Source organism: Pseudorca crassidens, chromosome 10 (genome assembly GCF_039906515.1).
Source record: "Pseudorca crassidens isolate mPseCra1 chromosome 10, mPseCra1.hap1, whole genome shotgun sequence".
NCBI lineage: Eukaryota > Metazoa > Chordata > Mammalia > Artiodactyla > Delphinidae > Pseudorca > Pseudorca crassidens.
The window spans coordinates 36,174,707-36,194,778 of record NC_090305.1 but is presented as its reverse complement, the minus strand read 5'-3'; the positions used below and the strand labels follow the sequence as shown (position 1 = coordinate 36,194,778).

The 20,072-nt window shown below is 39.7% G+C and overlaps 1 protein-coding gene across 23 annotated transcripts in view; it reads left to right on the top strand.

Moving 5' to 3' along the window:
* The window catches only part of DNAH8 (dynein axonemal heavy chain 8), a 327,555-nt gene that overhangs the window by 231,853 nt on the left and 75,630 nt on the right, over positions 1-20,072 (top strand). For 22 of the 23 annotated variants that reach the window (XM_067753082.1, XM_067753094.1, XM_067753083.1 and 19 more), the window contains 3 exons: positions 472-593; positions 3,606-3,724; positions 5,329-5,531. In XM_067753082.1, the coding sequence (XP_067609183.1) occupies positions 472-593; positions 3,606-3,724; positions 5,329-5,531 (444 nt within the window). The remainder of the gene's footprint in view (positions 1-471; positions 594-3,605; positions 3,725-5,328; positions 5,532-20,072) is intronic. The other variant, XR_010946846.1, reaches the window with a different exon arrangement.

Below are 20,072 nucleotides of genomic sequence, written 5' to 3'. Positions count from 1 at the left end.
TGCCGATGCTGGGGACACGGATTCGTGCCCCGGTCCGGGAGGATCCCACATGCCGCGGAGCGGCTGGGCCCGTGAGCCATGGCCGCTGGGCCTGCGCGTCCGGAGCCTGTGCTCCGCAATGGGAGAGGCCACAGCAGTGAGAGGCCCGCGTACCGCAAAAAATAAGTAAATAAATAAATAAATTTCAGATAGTTAAAAAACAATAAAAAGGCAAACATCTGCAAACACGTGAGAAAAATTCTTTGCAGGGAAAAATGACAGGGAGTTGCTATCTGTATAAGATGGTATAAATCACTAACACTTGAAGGAACTGTACCAAAAAAAGGTAACCACATTTTCTATAACGTGATTGTTTTCCAATTTTCCCATTTTTGTGTGTGATATGGTTATCTCGTTTTTTATTATTTGGAAAATAAATTTCTAAAAAACAGAGCACAAGCTGACCTGATTCTCACTGATGCCTTTCCACAGGGGGAGCAGCTCTAGATCTGAAAGCCTGCCCTCCCAAACCGTTTCGCTGGATCCTTGATATGACCTGGCTGAATCTTGTGGAACTGAGTAAACTTCCGCAATTTGCAGAAATTATGAACCAGGTAATAAAGGGTTGGATAAAAGTACAGATCTGTAAACCCAAACACACCTGGGCCATTTAAACTGGGGCCTCCTGGTGACAAACCCTTCACCCAGAGGAGTCAACACACTTGTGTAGCTTTAAGGCGCTGTGGCTCTCCTGGGGGGTTGGGGGCGGTGGACAGACGGATATCCCAAGGAATCTTTTCACAGGTGCAGGCAACTGTCTTTACTTCTGTGTGGTGGGCATGGATCATTTATAACCTGCTTGAGTTGCTGTCAGAATCAGAACCCTTTTATTCTGGGTGGGTGGACCCTTTTATTGTAGACTCCATGTTTTCACTGCCTGTGATTAAATAATTTGAGCAAATTTGAATTTGAGGCAAGTGAAGAGGTTGAGGTCCTTTTATAAAAAATCCTTCATTTCAATGGTGAAAATATTTATAAAATGGTGAAGTTATAATGGTGAAAATGGTGAAACAGACCCCGATTTACCTGTTTTTCTTATCTGAAAATGTAAATTGGTTATTGTGGATTAGTTGTTGATTCAACTCTCGCCAGAAAACAATTATGCAACTCAGAATAAAGACAGTTGTTTATTACTGAGGTCTGTTGGTAACGACTGTGTGTCACCAATGGAGGGCCTGCAGTTTCCCAGTGTCAAATGCTGATAATCATCTTTTTTACGGTTGCTGGTGATGGACAAAGTGAGTGATTGGTAGCCTTATCCCTAGGCTGAGGATGGCAGAAGCCTCGCACTGTCACCATGTGATTCCCTCCCCTCCACAAACATCCTATCCCGCACCCAAGAGTACACTAGGTGTGTCTGTTTAGGGGTACTTCTGGAACATTATGTATTCTTTACCCATGCACCATGGTTGGGTCAGAGTCAACTGGATAAAGTCCCTGGACTATATCTGTGGTGGACAGTAAGCTTTGTTTTGTACTACAGCTACAGCTGAGTCTTCCAAGTCCAAACAAATACTTTGAAAAAAAAAAAAAAAGTGGTCTGGGTCTGGTCCGAGACTGGGTAAAGGCGGCCTTCAAGTACCACTGGAAAATATCACACCTCTGCTGACGGATTATATTTATATAAGGATATACAGTATCATTTGCCTCGGTCAGTTAGATTTTAAGCACCCTTGGTGTAGAATCTGGTGGCTACTACCGCTTACTATGGGTAGGTACTTTGCAACAATAATAACTGTGCAAGCGAAGTATTATTGACACGATTTACAGATGAGATAACTGAGATTCAAAGAGGTTAAGCACTTGCCCAAGGCCACATAGCCCATACATGGTAAAGCTGTAATTTGACCCCATGGTCATGACACCATGAGTTATTTCTGTCCAGCTTCTTTTACACCATTGGATGGGCCAGAAGGGAAGAGGAAGAGTTGTTCTCCACAAACTTGCAGAAGTTAGCCATCAGGGCGACCTGCCATCAGATGGGCAAGAGTTTGGCCTGTCTGTGGGAGGAGGGGAGGAAACAGGAGATCAATCTCCCAGCTGAGTGGGTGTCAGAAACTGAAACAAAAATAGCCTCAAAGAGCAGCTGCCCTGCCTCGGCATCCCAGGCCAAACTGTGTAACACCTGGAGGTGGTTTTGCTAGCAGCGAGGGCCAGGAATGGGAAATGCAGGAGCAAGGCGCTGGGAGTTATCCTATCACAGATGCAGCTCGCCCTGAAAGCTTTATATGGTAGAGTCAAAATTAGCAGATGGAAGGCCAGTAGGTTGAGAATACGCACCCTGTTTCTTCTTGGAACTCTTTCTCTTTAGCAGCCAGTGTGGAGGAGACCTGCAGGGGGCACTCTGAGTAGCAGAGCACAGGTACCAGTGCAGTAGGGTGGGGCTGCAGCAGCACCCAGGCCCTCCAAGCCCTGTGCCAGGCAGATTCTTTTGGCAGCAGCCAACTAGGGAGAGCCGCTGCAATCTTCAGAGAAAGATGGCAGCTGTGAAACATTTCAGAAAGTCTCCATCTTTTAGCATCCCAGGGACAAAGTTGGAGCAACTGATTCACAGAGCAATTGTTTTGTTATTAACTTGCACCCTGTCTGTATCCTAGATGATGAATTGCTTGTGTGGTGTGGACTTTGGGCGGTTATTTAACCTCTCTGTGCCTCAGTAAAAAGTGGGGATAATAGAAGTAAAAGTACAGTCCTTGGGTCTGGCGCATAGTATCTGCTATATAAATATTTGCTATTAGTGCTTGCCATGGCTTTTAAAACACGCTTCAGACACTGTCTAAATAATCCAGCCTGATTGTTGCTGAGGAGCAGCGTCAGGCTCACCGATCTATAGTTTCTGTAATTAGTTTGGACAGCACTCGGACTTCAGGGAGCATCCTTTAGTACCTCTGAAAACCTGTGGTTCTCTCCATGCTTCTGAAAGAACAGGTGTTTGAGACCAGCTCTTGGAGAGACTTCATCCATTCTTAGGTTTAAAGTCTCAAGGTGGGGGGATGACTAGGAAAATAAAAGTTTTGATTTTGTCATCTATCACTAGTTTAAGTAGAGGTCCACATGTAGAGGTTTGGGTATCAAAGTGGTCTATGTCAGTGGTTCTCATCCAAGGGCAACCTGGTGCCACACCCCAGAGTGCACTGACAATTCTGGAGACCTTTTTTATTGCCACAAATCAGGGGCAGAGGTGCTCCTGGTGACTAGTGGATAGAGCCAGGGATGCTGCTAAACAACGTAAAATGCACAGGACAGCCTCTCTCAACACTAAATTAATCTGGCCCTAAATGCCCATAGTGCGGAGGTTGAGAAACCCTGGTCTATGTTTTTTCCTGCCCAGTCGTTTAGCATAATTGATACATAGTCCTAATTTTAGCGAATAACGTAGAAGAGCAATGGAAAAACTGAAAGGGAATCATAATATCCAATCTATCTGAGTCACTGGTTCTGAAGAAAAATGTAAACAGTGTGGTTATGTTTAAAAAATTAGCTGCCTATAAAGAATGGCTTTCTCAGGTTATTCAATTTTAATTGCATATATTCCCGGGGCTCACTAATCAGCTTATTTATTTTAGATATCTCGTAATGAGAAGGGATGGAAAATCTGGTTTGATAAAGATGCTCCAGAGGAGGAAATCATCCCTGATGGATATAATGACTCACTAGATACCTGCCACAAGCTTTTACTTATCAGGTGAGAATAGGTATTATCAGACCTAGAGCATCACTTTATAGTGTCAAATTACAGATCCCACCTCAGTGAGCTTACTTCACTATGTGCCAGTAGTTACTGTAATAGATGTATGTGTTTCCCAACTGAAGTCTGGGATGGCAAATAAAATGGTGAAAGGTATATTTTGATAACGTGTTAATGATAGTGCTTTTAGCAAAACACGTATGAAAAATATGTTTGTACTATTCACTTTGGTCACCATTTACCATTGAGTGAATCATTTATTGTTGAATTTACTTCTGTAAAAGAATAGATCTCACAGAGTTACAAGGCAATTAGTTTTTAAGCTAAAACCAAGAATATTGTGCTATTGAAACATATAAATGCTGTTTTGGCTGTTAAAATGGAAGCAAAAGTTTGAAAGTGATGTTGAGGAAGAATATTCTTCCTTTTCTTTCTCACTTTTCATGTTTTCCCAACATGCAGTAGCTCAAAGAAGGATTCTATATTGGAAGATGTGTGTGTGTGTGTGTGTGTGTGTGTGTGTGTGTATGTGTGTGTGTGTGTGTGTGGCGGGGTGTGTGTGTGTGGTGGGCAACACAGAAGGGTAGAGTTGGGGGAGACGAAACCACCAAAAGAATAACAAAAAGATGTCGGATTATGTTGGAGTTGTTTTTGTCTTTCCTAATGTTATACCCCTGAGTTTTCTTAGAAAAGTTGTTTCCTGGTTGTTGTCACTCTTTGAGAGTGATCAGAGCTGTCAGCAGTGATGACCTCAGGACCTGTAGACTGCAAAATGGCTATTTGTTTTTGTTTTATTAGAATAGATGTGTCTTATATCCATCATTTTAAAATTGAATCTTTGTCAAATGAATAATGCAATCTACTAACAAAGAAGAATCCATAGAGTTTGTCTGTGATCTAAAAATATCAAATGACATTTATTTAATGTGTCATTGTGTGCAGAACCTGCTACAGTGTAGTCTACACAGATGGTATTAAATAAATGCTTGCTGATCAAGCTACTTCTAACACCATTGACATATTATCTCCCTCTGAAGGCTGTAGAACCTCGAGTATGCAGCAGGCCAGCCCCCATCATGTACTGGACCTGGCAGAGGATGCCTCCCCTTGCATCCCTGCTGAGTCCCTGGCATCAAGAGCAGGGCGTGATGTATAGTATTCACTCCATAAATATTTGTCAAAGAATGAATGTGCTCCTGTGTATTAGTTTGAATGAGGAATTGCTTCCCTGAAGCTGATAGCTTAGTTACTAGGGATAATCACTGATGTGTTTTAAAACGAAAATAACTAAAGCTTCAGAGTAGTTGCAGCTTCCTCTGAAAATGAGACGTTTGGATCAGTTGACTTCTAAGTTCCCTTCTAGATTGGCAACAGAACTGGCCCTGACCTACTCCTTGCCAATGCCTCGCATCAAAACGACATGAACAAACTTGCATTCATCCAAGGATAGAAAACATTGCCATCCATCTTACACATATCTGCATAAAGGAGGATTAGCTCACTATCCTTTTGCTAACTAACTATGTGTTCTTTATGTGCTTAGCATTAGATAGAATTTTTAAAACCTGAATTTATTTCCTCTAACATGTGTGCATTTCTAGGTCTTGGTGCCCAGACCGTACTGTTTTTCAAGCAAGAAAGTATATTGCAGATTCTTTGGAGGAAAAGTACACAGAACCAGTTATCTTAAATCTGGAGAAAACTTGGGAAGAAAGTGATACACGAACACCTCTGATATGTTTTCTGTCCATGGGATCTGATCCCACAATTCAAGTTGATGCATTGGCCAAGAAACTGAAGCTGGGTATGATCAGCAACCTATGAAATTTAGCAAAACCTCCATATTGTTGCCTCACATTTTGCCTTTCATAGTTTTATAGCTTATTCTTATAAATATATTGATAAAATTCATAAATATTAGAAAACTATTAAACTCCTTCTTTCCTCCCCTTTCAGATCTCCTGGAGTGTGTGATATAGATATCTTTGTGCAGAGAGGAACACACTCATTTACCATATAGTGGTTTTTTTTAAAACACCTTTATTGGAGTATAATTGCTTTACAATGGTGTGTTAGTTTCTGCTGTGAATCAGCTATACATGTACATACATCCCCATAATCTCCTTCCTCTTGCGTCTCCCTCCCACCCTCCCTATCCCACGCCTCTAGGTGGACACAAAGCACCAAGCTGATCTCCCTGTGCTATGTGGCTGCTTACCACTAGCTATCTAGTTTACATTTGGTAGTGCATATATGTCCATGCCACTCTTTCACTTTGTCCCAGCTTACCCTTCCCCCTCCCCATGTCTTCAAGTCCATTCTCTACGTCTGCATGGTATATCTCTCCATCTGTTTGTATCATCTTTAATTTCTTTCAACAGTGTCTTGTAGTTTTCTGCATACAGGTCTTTTGTCTCCTTAGGTAGGTTTATACCTAGGTATTTTATTCTTTTTGTTGCAATGGTAAATGGGAGTGTATCATTCATTTCTCTTTCAGATTTTTCATCATTAGTGTATAGGAATACAAGAGATTTCTGGGCATTAATTTTGTATCGTGCTACTTTACCAAACTCATTGATAAGCTCTAGTAGTTTTCTGGTAGCATCTTTAGGATTCTCTATGTATCTGCAAACAGTGACAGCTTTACTTCTTCTTTTCTGATTTGGATTCCTTTTATTTCTTTTTCTTCTCTGATTGCTGTGGCTAGGACTTCCAAAACTATGTTGAATAATAGTGGTGAGAGTGGGCAACTTTGTCTTGTTCCTGATCTTAGAGGATAAGCTTTCAGTTTTTCACCATTGAGAACAATGTTGGCTGTGGGTTTGTCATATATGGCCTTTATTATGCTGAGGCAGGTTCCCTGTATGCCCACTTTCTGGATGGTTTTTATCATAAATGGGTGGTGAATTTTGTTGAAAGCTTTTTCTGCATCTGTTGAGATGATCATATGGTTTTTCCCCTTCAATTTGTTAATGTAGTGTATCACATTGATTGATTTGCATATATTGAAGAATCCTTGCATTCCTGGGATAAATCCCACTTGGTCATGGTGTATGATCCTTTTAATGTGCTGTTGGATTCTATTTGCTAGTATTGTGTTGAGGAGTTTTGCACTTATGTTCATCTGCGATATTGGCCTGTAGTTTTCCTTTTTGTGACATCTTTGTCTGGTTTTGGTATCAGGGTGATGGTGGCCTCGTAGAGTGAGTTTGGGAGTGTTCCTCCCTTTGCTATATTTTGGAAGAATTTGAGAAGGATAGGTGTTAGCTCTTTTCTCAATGTTTGATAGAATTGCGTGGTTTATTCTTAATGTGCTGAAAATCTGAATGTTGTTGGAATTGCCATTTGGGATCATCCAGGTTCAGCTCATTAAGTATACCTTGTAGGGTTAATTCATTTATGTCTTTATAAAGATTATCAAAGTGATTGATTATGAATCCCTAAATCTACTCTATGAAATAAAACTTGAACTTATTATCTAGTTAATGTAAACATGATACAAAATTAATTTAGTCATCTTTAAATAGTTCCCACATGTCCCTCTTCACTAAGAAGTTCCTGTAAACTGTTAGCTTATGGTAGCATGGTCTGTGTTCACCCCTCTTTTCTCATCTGACTTTGCTCTGTTCACTGGCACCACACTGTTCTATGTTCTATATGGATCCATATTTGAATGGCCTCCTTCTTCTGTCTAAACACTGACACCCAATGCAGAGAGCTCCCATGTTCTGTTGGCAAGTACTCATGGTTAAGTCTCATTAACCACCTTTAAAGTAGGGTGTTTTGCTCTGACGTTCACTGCAGCATGCCAGTCGTCTGCATTAGTCTAAGAATGGTGCTTCTCTCGTAGCCTTGGAGTTAGCAAATCTCTTTGAGATCGACTCCTCCATGGATCTTTGTCCAGTTGCTTCTATGCCCCACTTCTCTCTGCATATAGATTCCTTTTTTTCTGTCTTGCCACAACCGAACTCCATGTGACAGAACTCATGGCTTCTGTTGGCTCATGAGCTTCACTACCTACATGTTCAGTATGTTCAGCACTCCCAGTGTTACCGAACCCAAACTTGGGTCCACTCACCTGCCATGCAGCAAAGCCAACTTACTGACCCAGGTTGTGGTGAAGGAAAGTACAGTGTTTATTGCAGGTTCCAAATAAGGAGAATAGGCAGTTCATGCTCAAAAGGCTCTCAGGGAAGGGTTTTTAACAGTGACATTTGGAGTGAGAGCTGCAGGATGCATGACTTTCTTCTGATTGGTTGATAGTGAGGTAACAGGGTGGTGTTTCGGAAATCTTAATCGTCAACCTCTGGTTCCAACCGGTCTGGGGTCTCCATGCTTGTGGTCTTCATGTAGTCACCATCCTCCATCTGGATGGGGGGTCTTAGTTTCTTCCTAATAACTCAAAGGTATGCATCAGATTGTTATGTATATTCCTTGAGGAGGACCTAGGACTTTGTTTTATCACTGACTGTTGTTTAATCTGTCGTCACTTTTCTTCTTAACTGCTTTTCCTTTGTTTCTGTATCCCTCACTTCCCCTGTGTTTTGGAACTCAGGGAAGGCCTACGAGACTAAAGCATTTTTCAAAAAACAGGGAACACAGAGGGGCTTTTGTACCTGGGATGGCCCCATGGGGTCCTGCTTGGTTTCACCAGGGAAATTCCCGTTACTCTTGGTCCCAGGTCCAAATATCCAAGGAAGAAGTTCATTGGTTTTGCTTTGGTCATGTCTCCTTTCTGGGCCAATCAGTGAACTGCTGCTTTGTAAATGGGTCCATAGCAAGAACCACATATATGGAGCTAGCATGGAGGGCATTTCTTAAAATGGGATACTGTTCCTAGAAGAAGGGCAGTTCCCACTAGAGTTACCCTTTCCAGTTTACCTCAAAATAATGCTGTTGTCTAGGACAAGGGTTTAAGAACAGAATTAAGAAATTAACTCGAGGTCTCCTTTGGGAGAAATTATAACTATAACTTTAAATAAATACATAAGGCCAGAATGGTGCTGTCACCTCATATTATTATATGTTATCATACTGCTTTGCTTGGCAATTTGGTGATTCCATTTCTTGGTACTACTTTAGTTTTTCCAGAAATTGTTCAAGCTTCTATTGGTTGCCTTGTTAGGAAACACAGTAGATTTAATTTTGACACTGAAGGAGCCAGTGAATTTTATAAAGAACTCTTCGCTCATTTTCAAGGAATGTTAGGAAGCATCATGCTGTTCATTGCTTTGGGTTACAAAATCCCCCAAATAGCTGTGAAAATGAAAGCATTATGTAGACATATTAATATTATATTAATATTATTATTATATATATTATTATATTATATATTATATATATTATATAATATAATATATATAATATATATAATATTATATTATATAATATATAATATATATTATATAATATATTATTATATATAATATATATATTTATATTATATAATATATATATATATTATTTTTATATATATTATATATTATTATATTATGTATATTATATATTATTATTATATTAATATTAATATTAATCTCATCTCAACTAGAGATATTTTATTTGGATAACTGGATAATAGATAATCATAGAATTCTCAAGGTGAATAGGATTCTGGAAATCCTGAAATCCAAGTACCTTATTTTACAGCTGGGGAAAGTAAGGTCTGGAGATAAGGCCAGAGAGCTAGTTGGTGACATATATGATTCAGGACTTAATCTCTGGGCTTCGAAATCCCACTTCAGTGGTCTTTCTCTTTTATTCCATCTCACTGCCTTTAGTGGATGAATTAAACAGTTGCCTGACAGCACTTTGAGGGATGGGACCAAATCAAATAGGTTTTTGTAGAAAAGAGAAGAAGGAAACTTCTCACTGTGGAACCTGTCAGGCTCTGTGGTGAGCGATTCAGAGAAGATAAAGTCTGCACAAAAACACTGGGTGCCTGGGAAAGAGGGAGAAAACAGATGGATTTAGCATTAGAAAATCCTACCAGGAGCTTGGGTGAAGGAGAAAGGGGTCCCAAGGAAGGATGGATTTGAAAATAGAATCGAAACATGAATGAAAAAGGACAAACAAATATAAAATATAAGCCCACAAATATATAAAAGGAATGAGAAAATGGGTATAACAAAGTATACAGATGAAAATAGTTAAATAATAAGATAATGGTATATAATTACAGTAATAAAGTTTTAAAATCTCATTAAAATGGACATTTGTAGAAAAATATAAATATACAAAATTTTCTCAGAAAAGGTTGAAAAACCTGAATAGATGAATAATCAAGATGAAAAAAATTAGAAGTTTTAAAATTATTACCTCAGCAAAGACACTGGGCTTGGATGATTTTTTTGCTAAGTCCTTTAAAACTTTGACTGCTATATTCCATTCCATAACACATAAAAAGAGGATATATTGGGGCTTCTGTGGTGGCGCAGTGGTTGACAGTCCGCCTGCCAATGCAGGGGACGTGGGTTCGTGCCCTGGTCTGAGAAGATCCCACATGCTGCGGAGTGGCTGGGCCCATGAGCCATGGCCACTGAGCCTGCGCGTCTGGAGCCTGTGCTCTGCAACGGGAGAGGCCACCAACAGTGACAGGCCCACGTACTGCAAAAAAAAAAAAAAAAAAGAGGATACATTTTCCTCTTTATTTTAAGAGAATAGCATTATCCTGGTATCAAAAACAGACCAAGATAGTCACTGTATAAAAGAAAGAAAACCACAGATTGATCCTACTTATCAATATAAATGTAAGGACCTTAACCAAAATGCAAGCAGGAAGAATTCTGCAAAACATTAAAATAACATGCAGAAATTAATAATGTGCCTTGACCAAGTAGGATGCATAGACAAATCTGAGAAAGATACAGTATTAAGAAATCTCATCACAGGAGTAAGTGAATGACTTTTCCTTAAGTTATCATATTATTACCTCAATAAATGCTAAAAAGGCATTTTATAAAAATTCAACATTCGTATTTGGTTTTTAAAAAATGGGGATAGGGACTTCCCTGGTGGTGCAGTGGTTAAGAATCTGCCTGCCTATGCAGGGGACACGGGTTTGAGCCCTGCTCCGGGAAGATCCCACATGCAGCAGAGCAGCTAAGCCTGTGCACCACAACTACTGAGCCTGCACTCTAGAGCCCACAAGCCACAACTACTGAAGCCCACACGCCTAGAGCCCGTGCTCCACAACAAGAGAAGCCACTGCAGTGAGAAGCCCACACACCACAAGGAAGAGTAGCCCCTGCTCGCCACAACTAGAGAAAGCCTGTGTGCAGCAACGAGGACCCAACGGAGCCAAAACTAAATAAATAAATAAATAAATGGGAATAGAAGAATATTGTAATAATATGACAATGAATATGAACTTCAAACAACTTCATGCTTTTTGGTGAACAACTAGAGACATGCCCATTAAAGTCAGGAACAAGGTAAAGATGTCTGTTATCACCACTTTCATTTAGTATTGCTGTGGAGGATATAGCTAATGTATTGTAAGAATCATAAATAAAAGATATAACTACTGGAAAAGAGGGACAAAAATCATCATTATTCTCAGATAGCATAATTGTCTAATTAAGGAACACAAATGAATCAACTGGAAAACTATTAGACTTAACAGGATAGTTCAGTAAGGTGGCTGGTCACAAAATAAATATATTTAAAAAATCAATGGAGCATTCTTGTAAAATAAAATGTAAAACTCCCATTCACTCTCTCAATAAAAATAAAACTGAGAAATGATCTTTAAAATACCTATTAGAAGAAAACTATAAAACTTTCTTAGAGACATCAAAGTAGACTAGAATAAATGGAGAGTTAAACCACATTCCCAGTATAAAGATTCAATATTGTAAAGATGTCAGTAGTCTCTAAATTAATCTATAAATGGAATGCAAGTCTAACTGAAATTCCAATAGCATTTTCCCCCTAATTGGATAGTAGAGGGATCTTCAATCATCCAGAGCAATAAATGGACAAAAATAGCCAAGAAAGCTTGAAAAGGAAAAAGAATAATGTGGAACAAGCCCAATCAGATTTTAAAAAATTTATCAAATGACAATAACTTAATCAGTGTAGAACTGGCTCAGAGAAGATAAACAGATCAGTAGAGCAAAATGAAAGGCCCCAAATTAGACTCTAGTATATACAATAGCTTGTGATAAGACTGTGATAAGATTCACATTTTAAATCAGTGGAAGGAAAATGGATTAGTGAATAAACACTGTTGGCATAGCAGGTTAACTTCAAAAGAAAGAAAGGATTTTACCTCACATAAAACTAAAGTACATTCTAGGTTGATTAAGGTTTTAAATGGTTTAAACTATAAAAGAATAAAAAAGAATATATTGATACTATTGGGGTGGCTAAGATTTTCTTAATCATAATACCAGAATCCAAAACCAGAGGAAAAGATGTTTGACTGGATGAAGTTTTAAAACTTCTGTATGTCATAAATAAAATTAAAACACAAATTGCTGTCGAATCCAAGCTTGTGTGCCCAATGCACAGTGAGGCCAAACAAACTGAAATGGAGTTTGGAGCAGAGAAAGGTTTATTGCAAGGACCAAACAAGGAGTATGGGGAGGCCTATGCTCAAAAGACCCAAACTTCCTGATAGTTTCTGAAGAAGAGTTTTTAAAGGCAAAATTTGGGGTGAGGGCTGCAAGGTGTGGGATTTTCTTTTGATTGCTTAGTGGTGAGGTAACAGGGTGGTGTTCCAAGAATCATGTACTTAGCCTGAAGTTACCATCCTCCACTTAGGTGGGGGCATTAGTTTCTGTAAGAAGAACTCAAAGATATATTGTTATGCATATCACTTTAGGAGGAACTAGGACACTTTATCACTGCAGTATTGTTTGTTTCCTTTTTTTTTAACATCTTTCTTGGAGTATAATTGCTTTACAATGTTGTGTTAGTTTCTGCTGTATAACAAAGTGAATCAGCTATATGCACATGTATATCCCCATATCCCCTGACTTTTGTGTCTCCCTCCCACCCTCCTTATCCCACCTCTCTAGGTGGTCGCAAAGCACCAAGCTGATCTCCCTGCACTATGCAGCTGCTTCCCAGTAGCTGTCAATTTTACATTTGGTAGTGTATATATGTCAGTGTTACTCTCTCACTTGGTTCCAGCTTACCCTTCCACCTCCCTGGGTCCTCAAGTCCATTCTCAACATCTGCATCTTTATTCCTGTCCTGACCCTAAGTTCATCAGAACCTTTTTTTTTTTTTTTTTTTTTTACATTCCATATATATGTGTTAGCATACGGTATTTGTTTATCTCTTTCTGATTACTTCACTCTGTATGACAGACTCTAGCTTCATCCACCTCACTGCAAATAACTCAATTTTGTTTCTTTTTATGGCTGAGTAATATTCCATTGTATATATGTGCCACATCTTCTTTACCCATTCATCTGTTGATGGACACTTAGGTTGCTTCCATGTCCTGGCTATTGTAAATAGAGTTGCAATGAACATAGTTGTACATGTCTCTTTTTGAATTTTGGTTTTCTCAAGGTATATGCCCAGTAGTGGGATTGCTGGGTCGTATGGTAGCTCTATTTTTAGTTTTTTAAGGAACCTCCATACTGTTCTCCATAGTGGCTGTATCAATTTACATTCCCACCAACAGTTCAAGAGGGTTCCCTTTTCTCCACACCCTCTCCAGCATTTATTGTTTGTAGATGTTTTGAAGATGGCCATTCTGACTGGTTTGAGGTGGTAGCTCATTGTAGTTTTGACTTGCATTTCTCTAATGATTAATGATGTTGAGTATCCTTTGATGTGTTTGTTGGCAATCTGTATATCCTCTTTGGAGAAATGTCTATTTAGGTCTTCTGCCCATTTTTGGATTGGGTTGTTTGTTTTTCTGATATTGAGCTGCATGAGTCGCTTGTATATTTTGCAGATTAATCCTTTCTCAGTTACTTCGCTTGCAAATATTTTCTCCCATTCTGAGGATTGTCTTTCCTTCTGTTTATGGTTTCCTTTGCTGTGCAAAAACTTGTAAGTTTCATTAGGACCCATTTGTTTATTTTTGTCTCTATTTCCATTTCTCTAGGAGGTGGGTCAAAAAGGATCTTGCTGTGATTCATGTCATACAATGTTCTGCCTATGTTTTCCTCTAAGAGTTTGATAGTATCTGGCCTTACATTAGGTCTTTAATCAATTTTGAGTTTATTTTTGTGTATGGTGTTAGGGAGGGTTCTAATTTAATTCTTTTACATGTAGCTGTCCTGTGTTCCCAGCATCACTTTTTGTAGAGGGTGCCTTTTCTCCATTGTACACTCTTGCCTCCTTTATCAAAGATAAGGTGACCATATGTGCATGGGTTTATCTCTGGGCTTTCTATCCTGTTCCTTTGATCTATATTTCTGTTCTTGTGCCAGTGCCATTCTGTCTTGGTTACTGTAGCTTTGTAGTATACTCTGAAGTCAGGGAACCTGATTGCTCCAGCTCCGTTTTTCTTTCTCAAGATTGCTTTGGCTATTCGGGTCTTTTGTGTTTCCATACAAATTGTGAAATTTTTGGTTCCAGTTCTATGAAAAATGCCATTGGTTGTTTGATAGGGAGTGCATTGAATCTGTAGATTGTCTTGGGTAGTATAGACATTTTCACAATGTTGATTCTTCCACTCCAGGAACATGGTATATCTCTCCATCTGTTTGTATCATCTTTCATTTCTTTCATCAGTGTCATAGTTTTCTGCATACAGGTCTTTTGTCTCCTTAGGTAGGTTTATTCCTAGGTATTTTATTCCTTTTGTTGCAATGGTAAATGGGAGTGTTTCCATAATTTCTGTTTCAGATTTTTCATTATTAGTGTATAGGAATGCAAGAGATTTCTGTGCATTAGTTTTGTATCTGCTACTCTACCCAATTCATTGATTAGCTCTAGTAGTTTTCTGGCAGCATCTTTAGGATTCTTTATGTATAGTATCATGTCATCTGCAAACAGTGACAGTTTTACTTCTTTTCCGATTTGGATTCCTTTTATTTCTTTTTCTTCTCTGATTGCTGTGACTAAAACTTCCAAAAGTATGTTGAGTAATAATGGTGAGAGTGGGACACCTTGCCTTATTCCTGATCTCAGTGGAAATGGTTTCAGTTTTTCACCATTGAGAACGATGTTGGCTGTAGGCCATGGTTTTCACCATTGAGAACGATGTTGGATGTTGGCTGTAATAATGACCTTTATTATGTTGAGGTAAGTTCCCTCTATGCCTATATTCTAGAGGGTTTTTATCATAAATGGGTTTTGAATTTTGTTGAAAGCCTTTTCTGCATCTATTGAGATGATCATATGGTTTTTATCCTTCAGTTTGTTAATATGGTGTAACATGTTGATTGATCTGCGTATATTGAAGAATCCCTGCCTTCCTGGAATATACCACACATGATCATGGTGTATGATCCTTTTAACGTGCTGTTGGATTCTGTTTGCTAGTATTGTATTGAGGATTTTTGCATCTATGTTCATCAATGTTATTGGCCTGTAGTTTTCTTTTTTTGTGACATCTTTTTCTGGTTTTGGCACCAGGGTGATGGTGGCCTAGTAGAATGAGTTTGGGAGTGTTCCTCCCTCTGCTATATATTGGAAGAGTTTGAGAAGGATAGGTGTTAGCTCTTCTCTAAAGGTTTGATAGAATTTTCCTGTGAAACCATCTGGTACTGGGCTTTTGCTTGTTGGAAGATTTTTAATCACAGTTTCAATTTCAGTGCTTGTGATTGGTCTGTTCATATTTTCTATTTCTTCTTGGTTCAGTCTCAGAAGGTTGTGCTTTTCTAAGACTTTGTCCATTTCTTCCAGGTTGTCCATTTTGTTGGCATATCGTTGCTTGTAGTAATCTTTCATGATCCTTTGTATTTCTGCAGTGTCAGTTGTTACTTCTCCTTTTTCATTTCTAATTCTATTGATTTGAGTCTTCTCCCTTTTTTTCTTGGTGAGTCTGGCTAATGGTTTATCAATTTTGTTTATCTTCTCAAGGAACGAGCTTTTAGTTTTATTGATCTTTGCTATTGTTTCCTTCATTTCTTTTTCATTTATTTCTGATCTGATCTTTATGATTCTTTCCTTCTGCTAACTTGGAGGTTTTTTTGTGTTTCTTTCTCTAATTGCTTTAGGTGCAGGTTAGGTTGTTTATTTGATATTTTTCTTGTTTCTTGAGGTAGGACTGTATTGCTATAAACTTCCCTCTTAGAACTGCTTTTGATGCATCCCATAGGTTTTGGGTCATCATGTTTTTATTGTCATTTGTTTCTAAGTGTTTTTTGATTTCCTCTTTGATTTCTTCAGTGATCTCTCGGTTATTTAGTCGTGTCTTGTTTAGCCTCCATGTGTTTGTATGTTTTACAGTTTTTTTTTTTTCTGTAATTGATATCTAGTCTCATAGCATTGTGGTCGGAAAAGATCCTTTTTTTTTTTTGCTGTACGCCGGCCTCTCACTGTTGTGGCCTCTCCCGCTGTGGAGCACAGGATCCGGGCGCGCAGGCCCAGCGGCCATGGCCCACGGGCCCAGCCGCTCTGTGGCACGTGGGATCCTCCCAGACCGGGGCACGAACCCGTGTCCCCCTGTATCAGCAGGTGGACTCTCAACCACTGCACCACCAGGGAAGCCCTGGAAAAGATTCCTGATACGAGTTCAATTTTCTCAAATTTACCAAGGCTTGATTTGTGACCAAAGATATGATCTAACCTGGAGAATGTTCCATGAGCACTTGAGAAGAAAGTGTATTCTGTTGTTTTTGGATGGAATGTCCTATAAATATCAATTAAGTCCATCTTGTTTAATGTGTCACTTAAGCTTATGTTTCCTTATTTGTTTTCATTTTGCATGATCTGTCCATTGATGAAAGTGGGGTGTTAAAGTCCTCTACTATGATTGTGCTACTGTCGATTTCCCCTTTTATGGCTGTTAGCATTTGCCTTATGTATTGAGGTTCTCCTTTGTTGGGTGCATAAATATTTACAATTGTTATATCTTCTTCTTGGATTGATCCCTTGATCATTATATAGTGTCCTTCTTTGTCTCTTGTAATAGTTTTTATTTTAAAGTCTATTTTGTCTGATATGAGAATTGCTACTCCAACTTTCTTTTGATTCCCATTTGCATAGAATATCTTTTTCCATCCCCTCACTTTCAGTCTGTATGTGTCCCTAGGTCTGAAGTGTGTCTCTTGTAGACAGCATATATATGGGTCTTGTTTTTGTATCCATTCAGCCAGTCTATGTCTTTTGGTTGGAGCATTTAATCTATTTAAATGTAAAGTTATTATCGCTATGTGTGTTCCTATTACCATTTTCTTAATTGTTTGGGGTTTGTTATTGTAGGTCTTTTCCTTCTCTTGTGTTTTCGGCCTAGAGAACTTCCTTTAGCATTTGTTGTAAAGCTGGTTTGGTGGTGCTGAATTCTCTTAGCTTTTGCTTATCTGTAAACATTTTGATTTCTCCGTCAAATCTGATTGAGATCCTTGCTGGGTAGAGTAATCTTGGTTGTAGGTTTTTCCCTTTCATCACTTTAAATATGTCCTGCCAGTCCCTTCTGGCTTGCAGAGTTTCTTCTGAAAGATCAGCTGTTAACGTTATGGGGATTCCCTTGTATGTTATTTGTTGTTTTTCCCTTGCTGCTTTTAATATTTTTTTTGTATTTAATTTTTGATAGTTTGATTAATATGTGTCTTGGCGTATTTCTCCTTGGATTTATCCTGTATGGGACTCTCTGTGCTTCTTGGACTTGATTGATTATTTCCTGTCCCATATTAGGGAAGTTTTTGACCAAAATCTATTCAAATATTTTCTCATTCCCTTTCTTTTTCTCTTCTTCTTCTTGGACCCCTATAATTCAAATGTTGGTGCATTTCATGTTGTCCCAGATGTCTCTGAGACTGTCTTCAACTCTTTTCATTCTTTTTTCTTTATTCTGCTCTGTGGTAGTTATTTCCACTATTTTATCTTCCAGGTCACTTATTCGTTCTTCTGCCTCAGTTATTCTGCTATTAATTCCTTCTAGACTGTTTTCAATTTCATTTACTGTGTTGTTCATCATTGTCTGTTTGCTCTTTAGTTATTCTAGGTCCTTGTTGAAAGTTTTTGTGTTTTCTCCATTCCATTTCCAAGATTTTGGATCATCTTTACTGTCATTACTCTGAATTCTTTTTCAGGTAGACTGTCTATTTCCTCTTCATTTGTTTGGTCTGGTGGGTTTTTACCTTGCTCCTTCATCTGCTGTGTATTTCTGTGTCTTCTCATTTTGCTTAACTTACTGTGTATGGGGTCTCCTTTTCTGAAGCTTCAGGTTCGTAGTTCCCATTGTTTTTGGTGTCTGCCCCCAGTGGGTAAGGTTGGTTCAGTGGGTTGTGTAGATTTCTTGGTGGAGGGTACTGGTGCCTGTGTTCTAGTGGATGAGGCTGGATCTTGTCTTTCCGGTGGGCAGGACCACGTCTGGTGTTGTGTTTTGGGGTGTCTGTGAACTTATTATGATTGTAGGCAGACTCTGTGCTAATGGGTGGGCTTGTGTTCCTGTCTTGCTAGTTGTTTGGCATGAGGTATCCAGCACTGTACCTTGCTAATCATTGAGTGGAGCTGGGTCTTAGCATTGAGATGGAGATCTCTGGGAGAGCTTTTGTCGTTTGATATTACATGGGGCCAGGAGGTCTCTGGTGGACCAATTACCTGAACTCGGGTCTCCCACCTCAAAGGCTCAGACACCCAGCCAGAGCATTAAGACCCTGTCAGCCACATGGCTCGGAAGGAAAGGGAGAGAAAGAAGAAAAGAAAGGAAGAAAGAAAAGAAAGAAAGGAAGAAAGGAAGGAAAGAAAGAAAGGGAAAGGAAGAAAGAAAGAAAAAATAAAGTTATTAAAATAAAAAATTAAAAATATTATTAATAATAAAAAAATTAAAAGTAATTAAAAAAAGAAGGAAGAGAGCAACCAAACCAAAAAACAAACCCTCCAATAATAACAAGCACTAAAAACTATACTAAAAAAAAAAAAAAAAAGGACAGACAGAACCCTAGGACAAATGGTAAAAGCAAAGCTATACAGACAAAGAAGCATGCACATACACACTCACAAAAAGAGGGAAAGGAAAAATATATACATATACGTATGTAAAAAAATAAACAGAAGAGAGCAACCAAATCAATAAACAAATCTACCAAGGGTAATAAGCTCTAAACACTAAGCTAAGATAAATATAAAACCAGAAACAAATTAGATGCAGAAAGCAAACCCCAAGTCTACAGTTGCTCCCAAAGTCCACTGCCTGAATTTTGGGATGATTTGTTTTCTATTTAGGTATTCCACAGGTGCAGGGTACATCACATTGATTGTGGAGATTTAACTTGCTACTCCTTCGGCTGCTGGGCAAAATTTCCCTCTCTTCTTTGTTCTCACAGCTCCTGGGGTTCAGCTTTGGATTTGGTCCTGCCTCTGCGTGTAAGTCACCTGAGGGCATCTGTTCCCTGCCCAGAAAGGACGGGGTTAAAGTAGCAGCAGATTAGGGAGCTCTGGCTCACTCGGGCTGGGGGGAGGGAGAGGTACAGAATGTGGGGTGAGCCTGCGGCGGCAGAGGCCAGCATAACATTGCAACAGCCTGAGGTGCTCCATGTGTTCTCTCGGGGAAGTTGTCCGTGGATCATGGGACCCTGGCAGTGGTGGGCTGCACAGGCTCCCAGGAGGGGAGGTGTGGGTAGTGATCTGTGCTTGCACACAGGCTTTTTGATGGTTGCAGCAGCAGCCTTAGCGTTTCATTCCCATCTCTGGTGTCCACACTGGTAGCCGCAGCTTGCTCCCGTCTCTGGAGCTCGTTTAGGCAGTGCTCTGAATCCCCTCTCCTCGTGTACCCTGAAACAATGTTCTCTTGCCTGTTAGGCAGTTCCAGACTTTTTCCCAGACTCCCTCCGGCTAGCTGCGGTGCACTAGCCTCCTTCAGGCTGTGTTCATGCATCCAACCCCAGTCCTTTCCCCAGTTCTGAACTCGGAAGCCTGAGCCTCAGCTCCCAGCCCACACCTGCCCAGGTGGGTGAGCAGACAAGCCTCTCAGGGTGGTGAGTGCTGGTTGGTACTGATCCTCTGTGCAGGAATCTCTCTGCTTTGCCCTCTGCACCCCTGTTGCTGCACTGTCCTCTGTGCCTCCAAAGCTCCCCCCCCCCCCCGCCCATCCCCTGTCTCCACCAGTGGAGGGTCTTCCAAGTATGTGGAAACATTTCCTCCTTCACACCTCCCTCCCAGAGGTGCAGGTCCCATCCCTATTCTCTTGTCTCTGTTTTTTCTTTTTCCTTTTGCCCAACCCAGGTACGTGGGGAGTTTCTTGCCTTTTGGGAAGTCTGAGGTCTTCTTC